A 17846-nucleotide genomic window follows, 5' to 3' on the forward strand; every position below is an offset into this window, starting at 1 on the left:
CGATGCAGTTGACCAGCTGAGAGTTTGAGCGCTTGACGGTTGGGCTTGCCAGATGAACTTTATAGTAGATGTTTGCAAAGGCAAAGTCAGCTGAAGTGCATGTAGCTCGACAAGTCCTGAGCCTATCACTCCGGTTAGACGACGACACTAGAATACGGTGCCTGCAAGGACAAATTAAGGAAGCGCGAAAAAAGAAAAGTTTCAGCTTGACACTTATGGTCCATGCCAAACGCGGGAACTCATATCACTCGACAACAATGGCGGCAAGGGAATGCAAGGCTGAGGTAGAGATGAGCAAGGGGGTGCTTGCAGCACAGTGCCTGGTCACGGACGAATATGGGCGATGCGAAGCTGCAAGAAGTGCACATTCGCTCGACTTGAGCCAAGACTGATGTCGTGCACGACGCCAATGCAACTACCGCGGTGGTCTGAGACAGCGGGAGGACGTCGGACGTTGGCCGTCGAGTGCGGTGCTCCTCATTCATCGCGGCTCACTTGAGCTCAGGGTTGCAGTGAACCCGCATCGTCACGATCGCGATGCTTCCCGCAGACAAAGGCATCCATCCGTCCACCCAGCGGGTACAGACGCCGCGGTGATTCAGCCTTGACAGCATCGAGCAAAAAGCCATGATGCAAGCGGCACATTCGATGCAATGCGGATCGCGAGCGCGGGTGATGAAGCTTCAGATGCGAGCTGGTGCGCGGACGGGGCGACGATGCTACGGCTTAGGAGTGCAGAGAGGAGCAGAAGGAAAAAAAAGAAAAAAACAACTCGTCGCAAAGCATCTCCCGTTGCTGCTGCATGGAGCCCCGAAATGCGCAGCTCGGCCATCTCGAAGCCATCGTGATGAACAAAACGTGTAGGGAAGTGCATAGCAGGGACATACCGTGACGATCATGTGCTCTGGAGCCAGATCACGGGTTTGGTCGTCTCACGTGTTTTGCGTGATCAATCTCGTGATATCGCGCGACGGGGTCCAAGGCGAGTGTAAGTCGAGGCGGCAACAGCTCGAAAAACGCACACGAGGGCATTAAAAAGCTGAGAAAAAAAAGTGCATGAAGAAGACGAGAGTCGCGACGGCCGTGGTCAAGGGCCTCAAGTGACAACTCTTATGCTTACAAGGCGTATTTTCTGCTCCCAGATGCGTCTACGTAGCAGAGAGAGACGGAGGAGAGGCGCTGAGGGACAAGGTCGGGTCACGCGGCGGCAGAAGGGAGGCAACACGTGCAAGCAGCGGGAGGCAGTAGTGATGAAATACTGGCGATGCCTTGCCCGCGGCTCTGCGCTAGGCCGCGTTGGGGGGTGATGATTGCGGCCTGAGGCTGAAACCCGGGACGACTTCGTTTGGGAGGGGGGGGGAAGGGCACAGCAAGTGCTCCGTACAGTACTGTATTTGTGTATTATGTACCGGATACTTTGTGCTATATACGGAGCAGGGACGGAGCAGTACGGAGCAGTACATGCACCTGGACAGGCACGGATGGAGCCCAGATTGTGGCCTGGCAACCTGGTAGGGGCCGCTGGGGGATGCTGCTTCAGGGCCCGCGGGCCAATCAGCGCGCGTGACGGGGCACGTAGGCGCAGCGAATGGGGAGAAGCGCCGGCGCCTTTTGCGAGCGCATGGGTGCTGGAAGGGCTGGAGATTGGGTGGAGGCGGAAAAGGCAACCGGCGCATGATATGGACAAGAGCAGCGCTTTGTTTGTTGGGTCTGGCGCCTTGAGGATTGTACTCGTACTACCTTGTGTACTTGTACTGTAGGAGGGATTGAGAAGTGATAGGTAAGGTACTAGAGATAAGTACTCAGGTACCAACAGTTACCGAGTACGAGGTACTGCAAAAGTACAGGAACCTACTGACACATCGCGGTGACGGCTGCTGCTGCCGGAAATCACCTGCCAGAGAGGCGGACGGAACAAGCTCCGTCACGTACGAGTAGGTACTCGGCACCTCTCCGTACATGACGACGCGATAAGAGGCAGCACCTCATTTGTACCCCGTACTTGTACTCCGTACTTACCAAGCATTATTCCCCTGCTCACTGCTCACTGCTCAGCAATCGAGTCGAAGCAAGCATCAATCAATCACGGCCCTTCCCACTTTGGCCGTCCGCGTCCTCGTCCCTCCCAGGTGGGGGCTCAGCAACATCAGGCAATACCACGTCCAGCAGTGGCCCCTCCCGCACCGCCCAAGTATCACCTGCTAGGGGCTGCGGGCTGTCTCTCTCTCTCTCAGTCATCAAGTACTCGTATTGGATCCAGCGTGAGCAGCTCTCGCAGACGATGGCACCAAGCCTTGCATATGCATAGGTTCATGTTCACGCTCACACTCACACTCATGCTCACACTCACGCTCACACTCACATTCACCGCGCCGCACCGCTGCTCTTCACCGTCTCAAAAGCGCCGGCGCCTCGACAGACGCCATGAATCTGCAGTCACCTGAGGCCAGAGCGAATCACTTGACTGAGAGGCAACGGCCCTAGTGCATGGGTGAGACACTCACTCATGCGGCCCCCAAATGCTGAGCTGACGGTTCGTCGGTTGCAGCAGCCTTGACTCTTGATTTGAAGTCGGGTGTCTTACAGACAGACAACATGGTGTTATTCACAGACTGATGTCAACTCTTCAGCTCGACTAATCAGCTTAGATATGCTGAAAGAGCTATCAGCGCTGCCTTATGAGAGGCCATCATACCTCCCGCTCTCAGAGATTCACGCCCGTGCTGATCATGTACTATGTAATATATACATGAGCTGACACTAAGACGTAGCGAGGGGGTGCTCACCCAATAGTTGGCAGGCCCGGTGACATGACATCTTATAGTGTTTACTTAGTGCCAAGGTCGGTAACAGAAAGCTAAATGAAGCGTATTGATCCTTCGTTCGATTGAGTAATGACAACACACCTGACGGGGCTTCATGCTCACCGGGACAGCAACTGCCCAGCACTTTGGGTCGGCTACCGTCTACTATAATAATTCTCCAGGAGGCTAGTAAGGATAGTCTAACTATCTGAAGCTCACCGTCCAAGAGGACTGACCTTGGGCGCTCAGAGCTAATGAGAACCATCCAGCTTAAGTCACGGTGAATCCCAAGACGGAGAGGACGCAATAAAGTTGGACGCAGACAAGGCCACTGAGATTATGGTTGACCGACAATCGTCAGTAAATGAGTCCCTGGCAGCGAAACGAAAAGGGAAGAACATCTGTCATCGACTGTCCTGGGTTTTTCTTTCGTAGTGAGGCCTGAGGATCATTGGAGCGATAATCCCGGTGAGGGAAAACAATACCGATGTGGTAATTGAGAAATACCAGAGATACTAGAGATACTAGAGATACTGGGGATGCCTATTAGATATTAGTGATACTACCATTACCTCTTAAATATTATAACTAAGTTAAGATATTTAGAAATATTTTTATTACCTTTAAGTCTATAGTAAGCAAAGCTTTCATAACAAGGCGATTTCTGGACACCATCGACAGCCTTCGATGCCTGAGAATTGGCGGCATCGTCGACCGGCCCCAGATCGTCGTGGTGGGCGATCAGTGCTCGGGTAAGAGTTCAGTGCTGGAGGCGATATCACGAGTTCATTTCCTCGTCAGCGATGGCATCTGCACTCGGCTTCCCACAGAGCTGGTGCTTCGTTGGACGCCTACAGAGAGCACCGACTTGAGGATCAGATTTGTCTTCTAGTATCTAATATGGACGCCCTCGACAACTAGTTCGTCTTCAATCGGTAGTCTCTCTTCGCTTTTTCTTTCTAGTATCGCTAATATCGCTAATATCGCTAGTATCTCTAGTATCCCTAGTATCTCTAGTACCCCTAGTATCCCTAGCATCTCTACTCCGTAGTATTCCTAAAATCTTGGTGCAGGCAGGTTTAGATTTCCGTTGTCTTGGTGTTGCTATTGAGTACCTAGGTACGATGTGATGTATGTCACGTGATCCTTCATCATCATGTATTACCCCATGCAACGGGTGTTGCCAGAGATGGAATCAACATTAAAATCACAGAATGGTTCGGCTTCATCCTCCGCTATCCCCGCCTATCACAACTACTCTTTCCCCGGCTGCTCACATTCGCATTATTTAGTTTCGTCATCTAGCTTATTCTGCGTCATATAGCCCGGTACTGCAACTATAGGCAGCCGATAGCGATCCCGAAGGGCGGCTAGGAATTGACTATGACACTGCATTTATAGCCTGTGGCATTGTTATAGGCAATAAATGGCATGGATGGCTGGCAATCAAAGACTCTGGTGGAAATTTCCTGGAGCTGGAACGTCCCGATCATGGTATTCTGACTGGCGAACTCTACTACTTTTGCTTAGATCGCCAGAATCCTGCTCGTGCGTGTGTACTTGTACTCTGAAGAAATCTCCCCAACTATTTGCCCTCGTCTCTGACTGCGTAACCTAATACTGCATGATATTACCTAGATAGATATTCTGTCATTCCGTCTTTTGACCATTGGCGATTCCCGCATAATGATATTCCTGAGCCTTGGGCGGGACTAGTAATTCCCAACTCTAGACATGAGCTGGATGTCACATTTCGAGATTCAACCTGCCGAATAACTGGATATGTGAATGCAACAGAAGCGGCACACTTAGTACCAGCGTCAGCGGTTGGCTGGTTCAACTCAAATTCGATGTCAAGGTAGGTCTTGCTCTCGAGTCCAGAGAGTGCAGCATCTACAAGACTAACAAAGATACATTTAGATACTGCTCTAATCAACTAGAGGCTTTTGAGATCAATGACGGACGGAATATGATTCTGTTACGTCGAGATCTCCATTATCTTTTCGATCAACGGCGCCTAGCTTTTGTTGTAAAACGGTCTGACGATCAACGGCGCCAAGCTTTTGTTGTAAACCAGTCTGGCAATCAAAATGCTCAACTTGTAACGCACTCACTCATCCCACCTGGCGAAATTGGGGCAACTGAATTGGCGCATCTCTATCATAATAGATGTCTTCAGCCTTTAAGTGGCATATCCCTCGAATTCCTACTCGCGCGATTCGCTTGGTCCATCTTCACCGACGCGCTATATCCTTTTTGAAGAACCATGGGATGTTCACTGTTCAGATATACGACCCGGAAGTTGACCAGTATGCGATCAAAGACCTGAGATCCCTTCAGATAAAGGGACTCTCTCTAATTTTTAGCAGAGATATTAGCAGCCGCAGGAGGCAGCACAGTGAAGACGAGCCAGAAGAATACGATGTGGAAGAAGAAGAGGAGGAAGAGTCAGAAGAAGAGTGGCCCGGCCGTGGTCGTCGGAGAAGACGTAGCTGGGACTATTCAGTGCCAGGCCTTCAATTTGATTTGAGCCCTAGCCCAGCGGAGACACAGAATCGCGTAAATCTCGAAGGTTCAGTAGATGATGCAGATGAATCCTGTCGAAAACGTCCGCGCGTGGAACCATTTCTTCGTGATCAGGCTGATCAACTCTAAGCCGATGTATCTTCACTCCTTTATCTACCTAGTTTGTTTATTTAGCAACAGCATTTGATAGGAGCGATAGTATAGAAAGTAGCTGATATTAGCTGATATTAGCGATAGTAGAGAAAGTAGCAGATGGTAGCGATATTAAAGAGATTAGTTGATAGTAGCGATGTTAACAGAGGCGAGCGATGCCGAGAGAAAAGCCGGTAGTAATATAATTGAGAGAAAGGATCCGTTTTCACAGTCAAAAAGGTACCGGAGAGTGCAGACATGAGGTTGATGCTGGAGCTCCAACATTTCGACATACAACATACGCATCCGCGTAAGCCAAGCCCAACATCAGCCATCATGACAACAACAAACATGTCTATCACTTGAGGAGAGGCGATGGGAAAAGTTGAAGAGCTCATTAAAACCATCTGAACTAAGAAATGAGATAATGGATTAAACGATTAGCTTGGCTGAGCAGATTGTGATGGTTCTGCCATCTGATCTTAAGATCTGGTTGGAAAGTTGGGCAGCGAATACGGAACAAGAAGATGGGCATGAGCAAGTAGTGGATTTTATTTCCAGGGGTTTCAGGAATGCCGTTATGGGTTAAACTGAAGGGCCCTGGAGCTGTCCATTTAAAGGAGACATATCTGATCCTCCTATAAGCCGGTATAATCGGCATAGGATTTGAAATAAGATGGCAAGGTAGATGATGGGATGGATACATGGCGAATAGCACCTGTATAATGTTACATGTCCATGTATTGGATACCGGATATGGAGAACTCCAATGCCAATATTCTATTTGCAAGGCATATAAATTGTGATAATTAGCTACAATTGCCGTTCAATTCTCGCATATTCGAGGCACATATAAGCAGCAATTGTTAACGTCGGTTTCTCTATTCCTTGGAGCATGCTCACTGGCGACGTTGCCGAAATGGGCATATAAATGTACATGCGCGCTGAAGCTATACAAATTGGTAAAGGATGCCGAAGGATTCGAGGGTAAAGGGCAAATAATTCCAATTGGAGGTTGACAATAAAGCATTCGCATACAAAGAAGCGTGCATCTGCTGGTTGAGCGGAGACAATTGGTTGAAGATAAATATACCTGACTTATTTACGTACACCTACCAAGCTGCAAAATTTTGAGGTAAAGCTGGTGAAGCCATGGCACTTTTGCTATCATGTAGTGATACTTCTCCATCTGCGATCAATCACGAGATGCAGGCACTGAACGCGGAAGCTAGCGGCCACTCTCCCAACCCGACCCCGCTAGAGATTCGCCAACCCCAACCTTCAGGCGCCTCGCTAACCCTCCATGTTGTACAAGTACATGCCAGGCAACTGATGTCATAAGGTACGAACTACATCAAGCAACCCATCCTTCGATCAACGTCCCCTGCAAGGCTTCCTGTCTTGCGCGTCACCTCTACAGTATTAATCTCAATCATTCGGTATCCATCAATCAGCATTTTGCATCTTCTCATGATGCTCTCGGTCAATGGATCTACAAAGGGCATTTACATCTTTGGAAGAGATGGATTGCCCACGCGGCAGTGATCAGTACTTTGGACCTCAGGTCGACCCTCGATGTAGACCATTCGACTTCACTCTGCTGTTCGAGGACATCTTTTTTGTCTGCTTGCCGGCTGTTTTATTTCTCATTCTTGCACCCATACAGATATGGGGTCTGTTCAGGAAGCGAGCTGCGTTTTCCGTGAGATCAAGAGCTCTCCGGCGATGGAAATCGGTTCGTCTCGCCGACTATCAATACCAAAGGTGTAACTGATACTTACAAATTCTCTGCAGATAGCTTTTGCCGCTATTCTTGTGGTACAAGTCATTTACCTTGTCTCTAGAGCTCAATATGCCGAACTGCGAACTAGAGTATCGCTTCCCGCGGATATCTTGAGCTCAACAGCTACGGTGGCAGCATTCTTCCTGTCTAGGGCAAGCCATGGACGATCGCTTCGTCCTTCAACAGTCCTTGACCTGTATCTATCCCTGTCAAGCGTCTTGAATATTGCGCGGACAAGGACCCTGTGGCTGCTAGCCGCTGGCAGCCCAGTCCCGATTCTCATGACTGTGAATCTCTCTCTCACGCTATTTGCCCTTCTATTGGAGTCTGTTGAAGAGAGAAAGCGTCTTTCAAATGGCTCACCAGAGGAGTTTAGCGGAATCTGGGCCAGAATCAGTTTTTCTTGGCTCATCCCATTGCTCAAAACAGGCTATGATAAAATTCTTTTGCAAGATGATTTACCTAATCTTGATACTAGGCTTCAAAGCAGGTTGCTGCGTCGCCAGTTGATCACAACTTGGTCTAAATGTGAGAACAGACGCCAATTCACTCTGATCTATCCAATTTTCTCTCAGAAAGCTAATACTCCCATTCTCCAGATGACCCAAAGGCTCGACATAGCTTAGTGAAAGCATGTTTTCGTACCCATCTTTCAACTTTACCTTCTGCCATGATTCCAAGATTGTGTGTCACAGCATTCACTTTTGCTCAGCCCTTTCTAGTTGAGACTACCATCAGATTCGTTGGCGACAAGAACGCCGAGCCCTATCACGGAAGGGGACTGATTGGCGCATGGGGTCTTGTGTATTTGGGCATTGCGGTAAGTCAAATTTTACCTTGCAGGCTCAAATATTCTAATGGTTCCTATACAGTTGTCAAGATCTTTATACAAGTATGAGACGTCCAGATTCATCGCTAAACTAAGGGGAGGCTTGATTGCCCTTGTGTATCAACGATGCCTAAGTATTCGCGCCGCCGACGAGGGAGATATATCTGCCGTCGCCCTAATGGGCACCGATATTGAACGTATAGCTAGTTCCATGCAGCTTCTTCATGAAACCTGGGGCTCTCTTATTGATATAGCAATTGCATGCTGGCTGCTAGAGAGGCAACTTTTTCTAGCATGTCTTGCTCCAATTGCTCTCGTGTTAGGTATAGCCCGCGTGCACCCGCCATTATTCGCTGCTCTTCATATACTGATGTTAGTGTCGCAGTCTTCATCACCATTACCTCGCAAATCTCGGTTGCTACCCAGAGTGCACAAGTAGCGTGGATAGAAAAAGTCCAAGAAAGGCTGCGTGCGACCACTTCTTTGCTTGGAGATATTAAAGCTATCAAGATGCTTGCATTGCCGCAAGTCGTATCGAGACTATTGACCAATCTCCGAGCAGACGAAATCAAGACGTCGAAAACGTTCAGAGAGCTTCTCGTTGCCACATTAATGCTCTGTATATCTTCCAAAAGATTGCCATAATACGCTTAAGCTCTGTTACTAACACACAAATATAGCACTCACACCCATGAATCTCGCTCCAGCTGCAACATTCGCTGTCTACGTTATCATATCCGTCTTCTGGACCCACGGATCCTTATTTACGACTCAAGCCTTCACTTCACTAGCTCTAATAGGCTTATTGACAGGCCCTGTGATAGTTTTCATCCAGTCCCTGCCCCAGGTTCTGCAGTGCGTGGGATGTTTTGATCGAATCCAACAATACTGCAATTACGCAGACATTGCTCTCAAAGACGAGAACTACTATGAACCCGGCCACGTTGACCTACGCGATGAATCCGAAATTCACCTCCTGTCACCGGATGGTCCTCCCGAGCCTTTTGATGCCCCGCATGACGATACAATCTCCTTGCACAGTCAGGGCTTTAAATGGAGCAAAAATGGTCCAGTCATACTCAAGGACCTTAAGCTTGATATAAGTCAAGAATCCATTACTGCAATTACTGGGCCAGTAGGAAGTGGTAAATCGTCATTGATGAGTTGCATTCTGGGTGAACTGATCGACACATCATCCCCAGAGGGTCGACCGAAAGTATCTCAGCAATACTGCAAACATGTAGCATACTGCTCTCAGCAGCCCTGGCTTGAAAACACAACCATTCGCAACAACATACTCAGCTCATTACCATATGAGAAGAGATGGTATGATGAGGTCATCTCTTCTTGCGGCCTCAATGCCGATCTGAAACGCTTTAAAAAAGGAGATAAAACGAACATTAGCAGCAGAGGCCTCAACCTGAGTGGTGGGCAAAAGCAACGCATAGTCAGTCTTGTCCTTTTCATCACCAAAAGTTTTGCAAACAACGTTAACACAAGACTCTTGATAGGCCCTAGCTCGAGCCATATACGCAAAGAAACCGATAGTACTTCTCGACGACGTATTCAGCGGCATGGATGCCCATACCATTGATGTTGTCTCCTCCCGCTTGCTTGGACATATAGGCCTTCTTCGCAGGCAGCGGGCGACTGTCGTATTGAGTACTCATAATCGTATGTAAAAGTTCTGCTGCATGATCCCTCAAATCACTCACAAGGCTATCAGGCAAAATTATGGCGCTTGCGGACACGATCATCATCCTTGAAGACGGGAAAATCATTGCAAAAGACACTTCGGCTTCCTTGCTTCAGAGCAACGGCTACGTCAATAAACTTGGATTGCAGCCCACAGATACTGGAGATGTCACTGAAACTGCCGAGGCCTCGAAATTGCCGACAGCGGAAGAGGTTTTCGATATAGCTGCCGACGTCGCCATCAACATCTCTGAAGAGACGGGTGGCAAGCATGCTGATATTCGACGTAAAAAAGGCGAGCTCTCAGTGTATGCATACTACCTTGCCAGCTCTGGCTGGTATTTTGTTGCTCTGTATAGTGTTGCTGTTGTCGGGTGGATCTTTTGCATCGAATTCTCGAGTAAGTGGCCCAAGCCTACTCTCATGTCTTATTCAACATGATGTTGACCGTACCCCAGATATATGGATGAAGTGGTGGTCCGCTGCCAATGCTGAAGAGCCGGACAAGGATATCTGGATATATCTTGGCATCTACGGCCTTCTTGGTATTCTCGGCACGATAAGTGGCTGTATTTGCGCTTGGTAATCTGCATTGCCTCCTGTGGTATAAGGCATAACACTCACTCATATATACAGGGCGGCTTTCATTTCCATCATATCGCGGTCAGCTGCTCAGCTACATTCGAATCTTTTGCAAGCAACACTAAGGTAAGTAGACGAGTGTGAAAGATCCTAGTTGCGGCGCATTGACTAATGGTTAATTAGAGCGCCGTTCTATTCTCGATCGACGAGAGATATTGGAGAGCTCCTAAATCGGTAAGACCTTTGGATTACCTTCTTTAATAATCTTCAACTATTAACCCTGTTTCATCCAGGTTCAGCAGAGATATGGAGCTTATAGACATGGAACTACCTAGCAATATGGTCAATTACACTTCCAGTTAGTTCATTGTAAGACCCTTTGAAGAAATCAAGCTAATAATTTTCTCCCAGCCCTGGTCTTATGCATAGCCAAAGTCGTCATCCTTGCCATTTTTACTCGATATCTAGGAGTGACAATTCCTTTCTTTGCCATCTTTATCTATTTCCTTCAGAGCTTCTATCTGCAAACGTCACGCCAAATCCGACTGCTCGCTATAGAGGCTCATGCACCGCTGTTTACCCATTTTAGCGAATCAATTGCAGGAGCAGTAACCATCAGGGCGTTCGGATGGCAGTCGTACCACCAGGAACGCAATTATCGCCTCATTGATGCTTCGCAGCGACCTGTCTATCTGCAGAGCTGCATCCAGCATTGGCTTAGTTTTGTGCTTGAGATTATGACTGCTGTGTTGGCAGTTCTTCTCGTCTCTACAGTCCTTATTTGGAAAGACAGGTTTAGTCCTGGAAGCGTTGGCGTGAGTCTCATCACTGTTATTGGATTCAGTGAAGTGCTGGTGCGACTTGTTCAAACTTGGACGACCTTGGAACCAAGTATTGGCGCAGTGTCAAGAGTCAAACGCTTCGCAGAGGAAACAGAGACGGAAGATCGAAGTGAAAAGGGAGTATACGTGCCAGCTACATGGCCACAGGCTGGCGTTATTGAATTCGCAGGTTGGACCGCATCTTATGGGTTCGTATCTCTCCTCAAAGATCATCTTGAAGACACTCACAGCTAACTCGTATCTGAAGTATCGCAACGGATTCCAAACCAGTACTAAACGGCGTATCGTTACTGATCGAATCTGGGCAACATGTCGCAATATGCGGTCGAACAGGCAGCGGCAAAACTTCTCTAATACTTTCCCTTTTACAGATGACTGAGATTGTCGAAGGCAGTATCTCGGTAGACGGCGTGGATCTTTCGACTCTTACCTGTGCGGAAGTGCGCTCACGTATTAATGTTGTGCCACAAGATCCCTTCCTGATGCCAGGCACCGTTCGCTTCAACGTTGATCCCTTGAACGGTGCTTCAGATGAGGACATTGTTCGCGCGCTTGAGGATGTGCGATTATGGACCATGATAGATGAGCAGGGTGGGTTAGACAAGGAGTTGGATCTATCTTCTTGGTCTGCTGGCCAGAAGCAGCTTCTTTGTTTTGCGCGGGCAATGCTGAAAAGGAGCAAGATTCTCATCTTGGATGAAGCAATGAGCAGGTAACAAAGACTACCTAATATGACAACCCCTTCTGGTTATCGCTCTCGTTTACTTTTGGCTAATATTTTCTGCAGCGTCGATAATGAGACAGAGACCATCATGCAGGAAATCATCGACACGCAATTCAAGGAATGCACCGTCCTTGCAGTGATGCATCGCCTACAGCATATTCGCCGCTACAACAAAGCTGCCGTGTTTGGGGACGGCAAGCTTTTGGAGTATGACGATCCCAAAATCCTTTTGTCTGGAGACACAAATCTCGCAAAGCTTTATTCTTTTTATGAAGGTTGATAACTGCAGCTGCATTATTATAACCAGGCTTTACTTATTCCTCAATTCCCAACGTGACACTTGATATTTGATCTCGTTGATAAGCCTCAAGTAGCCGCGATGCCCCACTTCATCATTGAGCGATCACGGAGCTTCTCCGAATTTTGACTTCCCTCCCCAATTAGGCAAGCTGTCCCAAAACCAGCCCCAACCAATTTTATGCTCCTTTTAGATTCCACATATGAAGAATGTCGCACTAAAGGCACTCTATAATTTTTGTTTTGTTTTTTTAGGTCTTCAAACGAACATAGAATTAGTCATGTCCATCTGGATCCTTCCCGCCCTCTCTATCTAAAAGCAACGTAGTACAAATAAGGCGACAAGTTTTGAGGAATCATTAGGGCTATGTGGTGGGGTGCATCAGCAGAAAAGGTCAATTGCATCCATTTTACTTGGAGAAGTAGTGGTTCTCATCGACGGTACGTCCGCGGATGTACTGGGGCTCGGAGCCGGGAACGTAGATGTCCTCGAAGAGAATCTCGGCCTTGGCGTCAGGGATGGACATGGCCTCAGCAGCGGCAACCTCCTCGGCAACGTGGCTTCGGGCAGCCTTGTCGATGCTCTTGAGCTCCTCCTCGGTGCTGACCTCCCAGTCGAGGATCTTCTGCTTGAGTCCGGCAATGGCATCGTTGGTGGAGCGCATGCGCTGGATCTCCTCACGGGTACGGTAGGTGGTGCCGGGGTCGGACATGGAGTGACCACCGTATCGGTAGGTGACGTATTCGAGAACCATGGGGCCCTTGTCGGCAGCAGTCCATTCCTTGCCGTACTTGACAGCGGCCTTGACGGCAAGAACATCCATACCGTTGACCTTGAGGCCGGGGATGTACTGTCCACGCTTGTAGTAGTCGGTCAAAGCAGAGGAACGAGCAGCAGAAGTACCCATACCATACTTGTTGTCTGTGGCATGTCTGTTAGCCCTGCATTGCGTCACACGATACAAAAAAAATTGTCTTCAAAACTCACTCTCGCAGCCAAACAGAGCAGGAAGGTTCCACAGCTTGGCCATGTTGAAAGCCTCAAAGACCTGGCCCTGGTTGCTGGCACCGTCACCATACAGAATGACACTGGCGTTCTTGCGGCCGCTGTACTTGTGGGCGAAAGCCAGGCCAGCGCCAACAGGGACCTGAGCGCCGACAATGCCGTTACCACCGTAAAAGTTCTTGGCGAACATGTGCATGGAGCCGCCCTTTCCGTAGGAGATACCCTCACGACGGCCGAGAAGCTCGCCGATGATGGATCGGACAGAGCCACCACGCATCATGGCGAAACCGTGGCATCGGTAGGCAGTGATGATGTCGTCCTCCTTGGTGATGGCATGCTCGATACCAACAGCAACAGCCTCCTGACCAGTAGACAGGTGGCAGAAACCGCGGATCTTCTTCTCCTTGTACAAGCGATCGGCAGCCATCTCCATCTGTCTGAGCGATTATTAGTACTCTGCACGGCAGGTGGCTCTGAAGGTGCTTCTTGCTGCATACCTGATGGCAACCATCTCGTAGTACATCTGCTTCAGCTCCTTCTTAGTCACCTCAATTGTGTAAGGCGGAGGGTCCAGCTCGTAGGTCTCGAAGCTCTCGTCGCTGAGAGTAACCTGGAAGGGCTCATCATCGGACTATACGGGATAGCTGTCAGCCGCCGCTTCACAATTCCATTCACAGCCATTGGCCTGCAAAACAAAGTCCCCCAATCCACCGCATTCCCGCACATTGCATGCGAGCAAAGAAAAAGCGCATTGAGCATACCTTGGGCACCGACTGGGAGAGAGACGCTGAAGCGGCATCGGTGGTGACGGATCGGGCGGCGAGGGCAAAGGCCGCAGGGGCTCTGGTGCGCAGAGGCAGAGCCCGGGGGGCTCGAAGAGCTGCTCTGGAGAACATCGCGACGGCTTGCGTCTCTGGGAAGTTCTGTGGAGGGAATTGGCGAGGAAGATGGCAAAAGATCTCTCCAAGCTAATAAGCTTCCGAAATTTCGCAGTGTTGAGTATAGAGGTTTGATTGTTGGATAGAGCTAGGCCGGGATGGGACTAGGGCGGGAATCTCACGCGTGGGGCAGGAGAAAAAGAAGAAAAAGGACAAATCATTGGGGCCGCAGATACTCCGAGCGATACTCGGATGCTTTCGTAATACTGCGTATTATTTCGTATCTGCTACGAGTACGGAGTACGAGTCTTTGTGAAGCACCTACCCTAGAGCATGGTCACGTGAACACGGCGCGTCTCGTGATTTCCCCCCCGGACGCGAGATTCAATTAACGCGATTCTGCCTGCTGAAGCGCGTCATGCTATTGACGGAGCTGACCAGGAAGAGCTGTTGGTGCCTGGCCACCACCACTAATTCGGCCGCTTTTCTTCATCATAAATACAGCTCCGTTTTCGCTTTGGGTCGCCTGAGATTTGCATCATCTCAATTGGTTCGTCGTCAACCGGTCTCGACAAGAGCATTGTATAACGTCATGGCTCCGAAGCAGGCGACTCTGGGGTATGTGAAGTCAACGCAGCAGACGATTGGGTGTGTCGATGGGAATGCTGCATGCAATGCGAGCTTTGCTAATCACGATGGGCGTCTAGGAAGTTCTTTGGGGCGAAGAGTAGTGCGCCGGTGAGGCAGACGACGCTGGCTTTTGCGACTAAGGCGGGGAGCAAGGAGACTGCCAAAGTCAAGGCTGAGGAGGATGGGTCTGAAGGTGACGCAAGTACAAAGGAAAATTCAGATCCAGAAAAGGGTAAGATGCTTCGTTGCTTCCCTTTGTTCGGCCACGATTGACTCATCGTGAAAAGATTCAAAAAAACGGCCGCGATCACCAAAGAAGGGCAAGGAAGCAAAGGCAGCAGAGGTTGAGACCAAAGTAGACGAAGATGAGGAGGACGCTCCTGTTACGAAAAGAGCCAGACGGACACGGGTAAAGATTGAGGATGATGAAGACGAGGCTCCCCAATCGCCCCCAAAATCCCCAAAGAAGGAAGAAGCTCCAAGCAGCCCTCCTGCCAAGAAGAGGAGATCGCCGAGCCCCAAGTCAAGCCCCAAGTCGAGATCCCAATCGCCGAAGCCAGCTAAAGCAACAAAGGAGAAGAAAAATGCTGTGGTTAAGGAGGACGCTGACGAGGTGATGAAGGACGAAGCATCTTCAGAGTCTGCGTCAGAGGTCGAAAGTGATACGGAAGAAAAGAAGGCTGTTACTGCCAAGGCACGCAAAGCTCAGCAGACAATGCTCCAGAAACATGAAAAGGACCCATATCCCGATTGGACAGCTGGTACCCCTGTACCATACGCAGCTCTTTGCAAGACGTTTTCTCTCATTGAGCTGACCACGAAACGATTGATCATTATGGAGCATTGTTCGCGCTTTCTGCGTCAGGTTATGCGGCTCACTCCCGATGACCTGTTGCCCACGGTCCTTCTCATGATCAACAAGCTTGCTCCTGATTATGCGGGCATTGAGCTCGGTATCGGTGAATCTCTCATCATGAAAGCTATCGGCGAAACGACTGGAAGAAGCCTGCAGGTTATAAAAGCTGATCAGAAAGAGATTGGTGACTTGGGTCTTGTAGCCGTCAAGAGCAGATCAACACAGCCAACCATGTTCAAGCCCAAACCATTAACTGTGAGAGGTGTCCATCAAGGATTGATGGGCATCGCGACAGTAACTGGTAACGGTGCCCAAGGCCGCAAAGTCGATGGAATCAAGAAGCTTTTGTCCTCCTCCGATTCTCACTTGAAGGAAAAGGTAGACATCACCAAGGATAAGGGCGGCCCCAGCGAAGCAAAATACATCATCCGATTTTTAGAGGGAAAACTTCGACTTGGCCTAGCAGACCGGACTGTTTTAGTTTCATTAGCCCAAGCCGTTGTAGCCCACGAAGCAGAGGTCAAGGGCAAGATCCCCAGCACTACAGATTTGGAGAACGGCGAGTCTATTCTCAAGACGGTTTACAGGTTTGTGCTCGATGACGATTTTGTTTACGAACTTGAAACTAATCCAACGTAGCGAGCTCCCTAGCTACGATGTTATTATCCCAGCCATGCTTCAATACGGCATTGCCAATCTGAGAGAACACTGCAAGCTCCGCCCTGGTGTGCCCTTGAAGCCTATGCTGGCCAAACCAACCAAAGCCATCACAGAGGTTCTGGACCGGTTCGAAGGCCAGACATTTACATGCGAGTACAAATACGATGGTGAACGTGCTCAGATTCATTATGTGTCCAAGGACGCTCCACAAGGCTCAGGAGTCTCATCTATCTTCTCTCGCAATTCAGAAGATCTATCCAAGAAGTATCCTGACGTTCTTGAGAAGCTGAATACGTGGGTCAAGGAAGATACAAAGAGCTTTGTTCTTGATTGCGAAACCGTCGCTTGGGATGTTACGGAGAAGAAGGTGTTACCTTTCCAGCAACTCATGACTCGCAAGAGAAAAGATGTGAAAGCCGAGGACATCAAAGTCAAGGTTTGTGTCTTTGCCTTTGACCTGTTATATTTGAACGGAGAAGCTGTTGTGGAAAAGTCGCTTCGTGAGCGAAGAGAACTTCTCAACACTGCGTTTGCTCCAGTTGAGGGTGAATTTGCATTCGCAACGCACATGAATGGCCAAGAGCTGGACGAGATCCAAACGTTCTTGGATGAGAGTGTCAAGGCATCTTGTGAGGGTCTGATGGTGAAGATGTTGGATGGCAAGGAAAGCGGATATGAGCCCAGCAAACGAAGTCGAAACTGGCTCAAGGTGAGCATGATTCTCTGTAGAAAAGTTGTGCTCAGTTTATACTAACGCTGTGAAATAGATCAAGAAGGATTATCTCTCCGGTGTTGGTGACTCCTTGGATCTGGTTGTCCTGGGGGCCTACTATGGCAAGGGCAAACGAACATCCGTCTATGGTGCTTTCCTCCTTGCCTGTTACAACGCTTCAACCGATACATACGAAACTGTCTGCAACATTGGCACTGGTTTCTCAGAGCAAGTCCTCGAGGACCTCTATGCCCAGCTTTCACAAATCACAATCGCTCGCCCCAAGCCGTTCTACTCACACTCCACAGGTGGACAGCACCAGCCCGACGTGTGGTTCGAGCCACGCTACGTATGGGAGGTCAAAACGGCAGATTTGACACTCAGCCCTCGCTACAAGGCGGGATGGAAAGAAGGCGTAGACCCAGCTGGCGAGAAGGGCATCAGTCTAAGATTCCCTCGCTTCATCAAGATCCGGGATGATAAAAAACCAGACGAGGCAACCTCTAGCAGGCAAGTTGCGGAAATGTACAGGAAACAGGAGAGTGTGACGAAGAGCAAGGGCCCTTCAGTGGATGACGACTTTGAGTATTAAAATAGAGGCTATCGCTGGGTAATCTACGTATGTACCGATATTTATTGGGGTGGCAGGTTTTGGGTTTATCATTAAGAGGGTGCTTTTTTTTCTGTACGAGTTATGAGATGCATTGATTAGATACTCTGCCATTGCATATTATTCATATTATTATTGCTATTTTCTGGGGGACAAATCTGCCTGCTGATGGCGCGCATTGTGTGTGATATTTTCAGTTTATTCAACATTACGGCTAGCTGTCCAGGATAGCTTCCAAAATCATGTCTACAAATCTAAAGAACTCAATATACCGCAAAAC

At 49.0% G+C, this 17846-nt stretch overlaps 4 protein-coding genes across 4 annotated transcripts; 3 read left to right on the forward strand and 1 right to left on the reverse strand.

Annotated features, from left to right (window-relative positions):
• Positions 1–4973: 4973 nt before the first annotated feature.
• TRIVIDRAFT_226936 (uncharacterized protein) lies at positions 4974–5459 on the forward strand (the record flags this gene model as incomplete). The annotated part of the gene is made up of 1 exon (XM_014095820.1): positions 4974–5459. One exon carries the CDS (start codon positions 4974–4976, stop codon positions 5457–5459), a length of 486 nt encoding a protein of 161 aa, XP_013951295.1.
• Positions 5460–6984: 1525 nt separating this feature from the next.
• On the forward strand, positions 6985–12197 carry TRIVIDRAFT_195099 (uncharacterized protein; the record flags this gene model as incomplete). The annotated part of the gene is made up of 14 exons (XM_014095821.1): positions 6985–7197; positions 7257–7773; positions 7845–8065; positions 8118–8397; positions 8460–8693; positions 8755–9521; positions 9586–9748; positions 9801–10169; positions 10228–10351; positions 10406–10477; positions 10645–10709; positions 10763–11381; positions 11441–11905; positions 11981–12197. 14 exons carry the CDS (start codon positions 6985–6987, stop codon positions 12195–12197), a joined length of 4326 nt encoding a protein of 1441 aa, XP_013951296.1.
• TRIVIDRAFT_75737 (uncharacterized protein) lies at positions 12153–14116 on the reverse strand (the record flags this gene model as incomplete). Its single annotated transcript, XM_014095822.1, has 4 exons — positions 12153–13136; positions 13203–13657; positions 13718–13851; positions 13982–14116. The coding sequence occupies 4 exons, from the start codon at positions 14114–14116 to the stop codon at positions 12625–12627; spliced, it is 1236 nt and encodes a 411-aa protein (XP_013951297.1).
• A 574-nt stretch (positions 14117–14690) lies between these two features.
• Positions 14691–17841, forward strand: TRIVIDRAFT_183439 (uncharacterized protein; the record flags this gene model as incomplete). The annotated part of the gene is made up of 5 exons (XM_014095823.1): positions 14691–14716; positions 14806–14921; positions 15016–16171; positions 16224–16953; positions 17012–17841. The coding sequence occupies 5 exons, from the start codon at positions 14691–14693 to the stop codon at positions 17546–17548; spliced, it is 2565 nt and encodes an 854-aa protein (XP_013951298.1).
• Positions 17842–17846: the final 5 nt, after the last annotated feature.

This window comes from Trichoderma virens (assembly GCF_000170995.1).
Source record: "Trichoderma virens Gv29-8 chromosome Unknown TRIVIscaffold_89, whole genome shotgun sequence".
In the NCBI taxonomy this organism is placed as follows: Eukaryota; Fungi; Ascomycota; class Sordariomycetes; order Hypocreales; family Hypocreaceae; genus Trichoderma; species Trichoderma virens.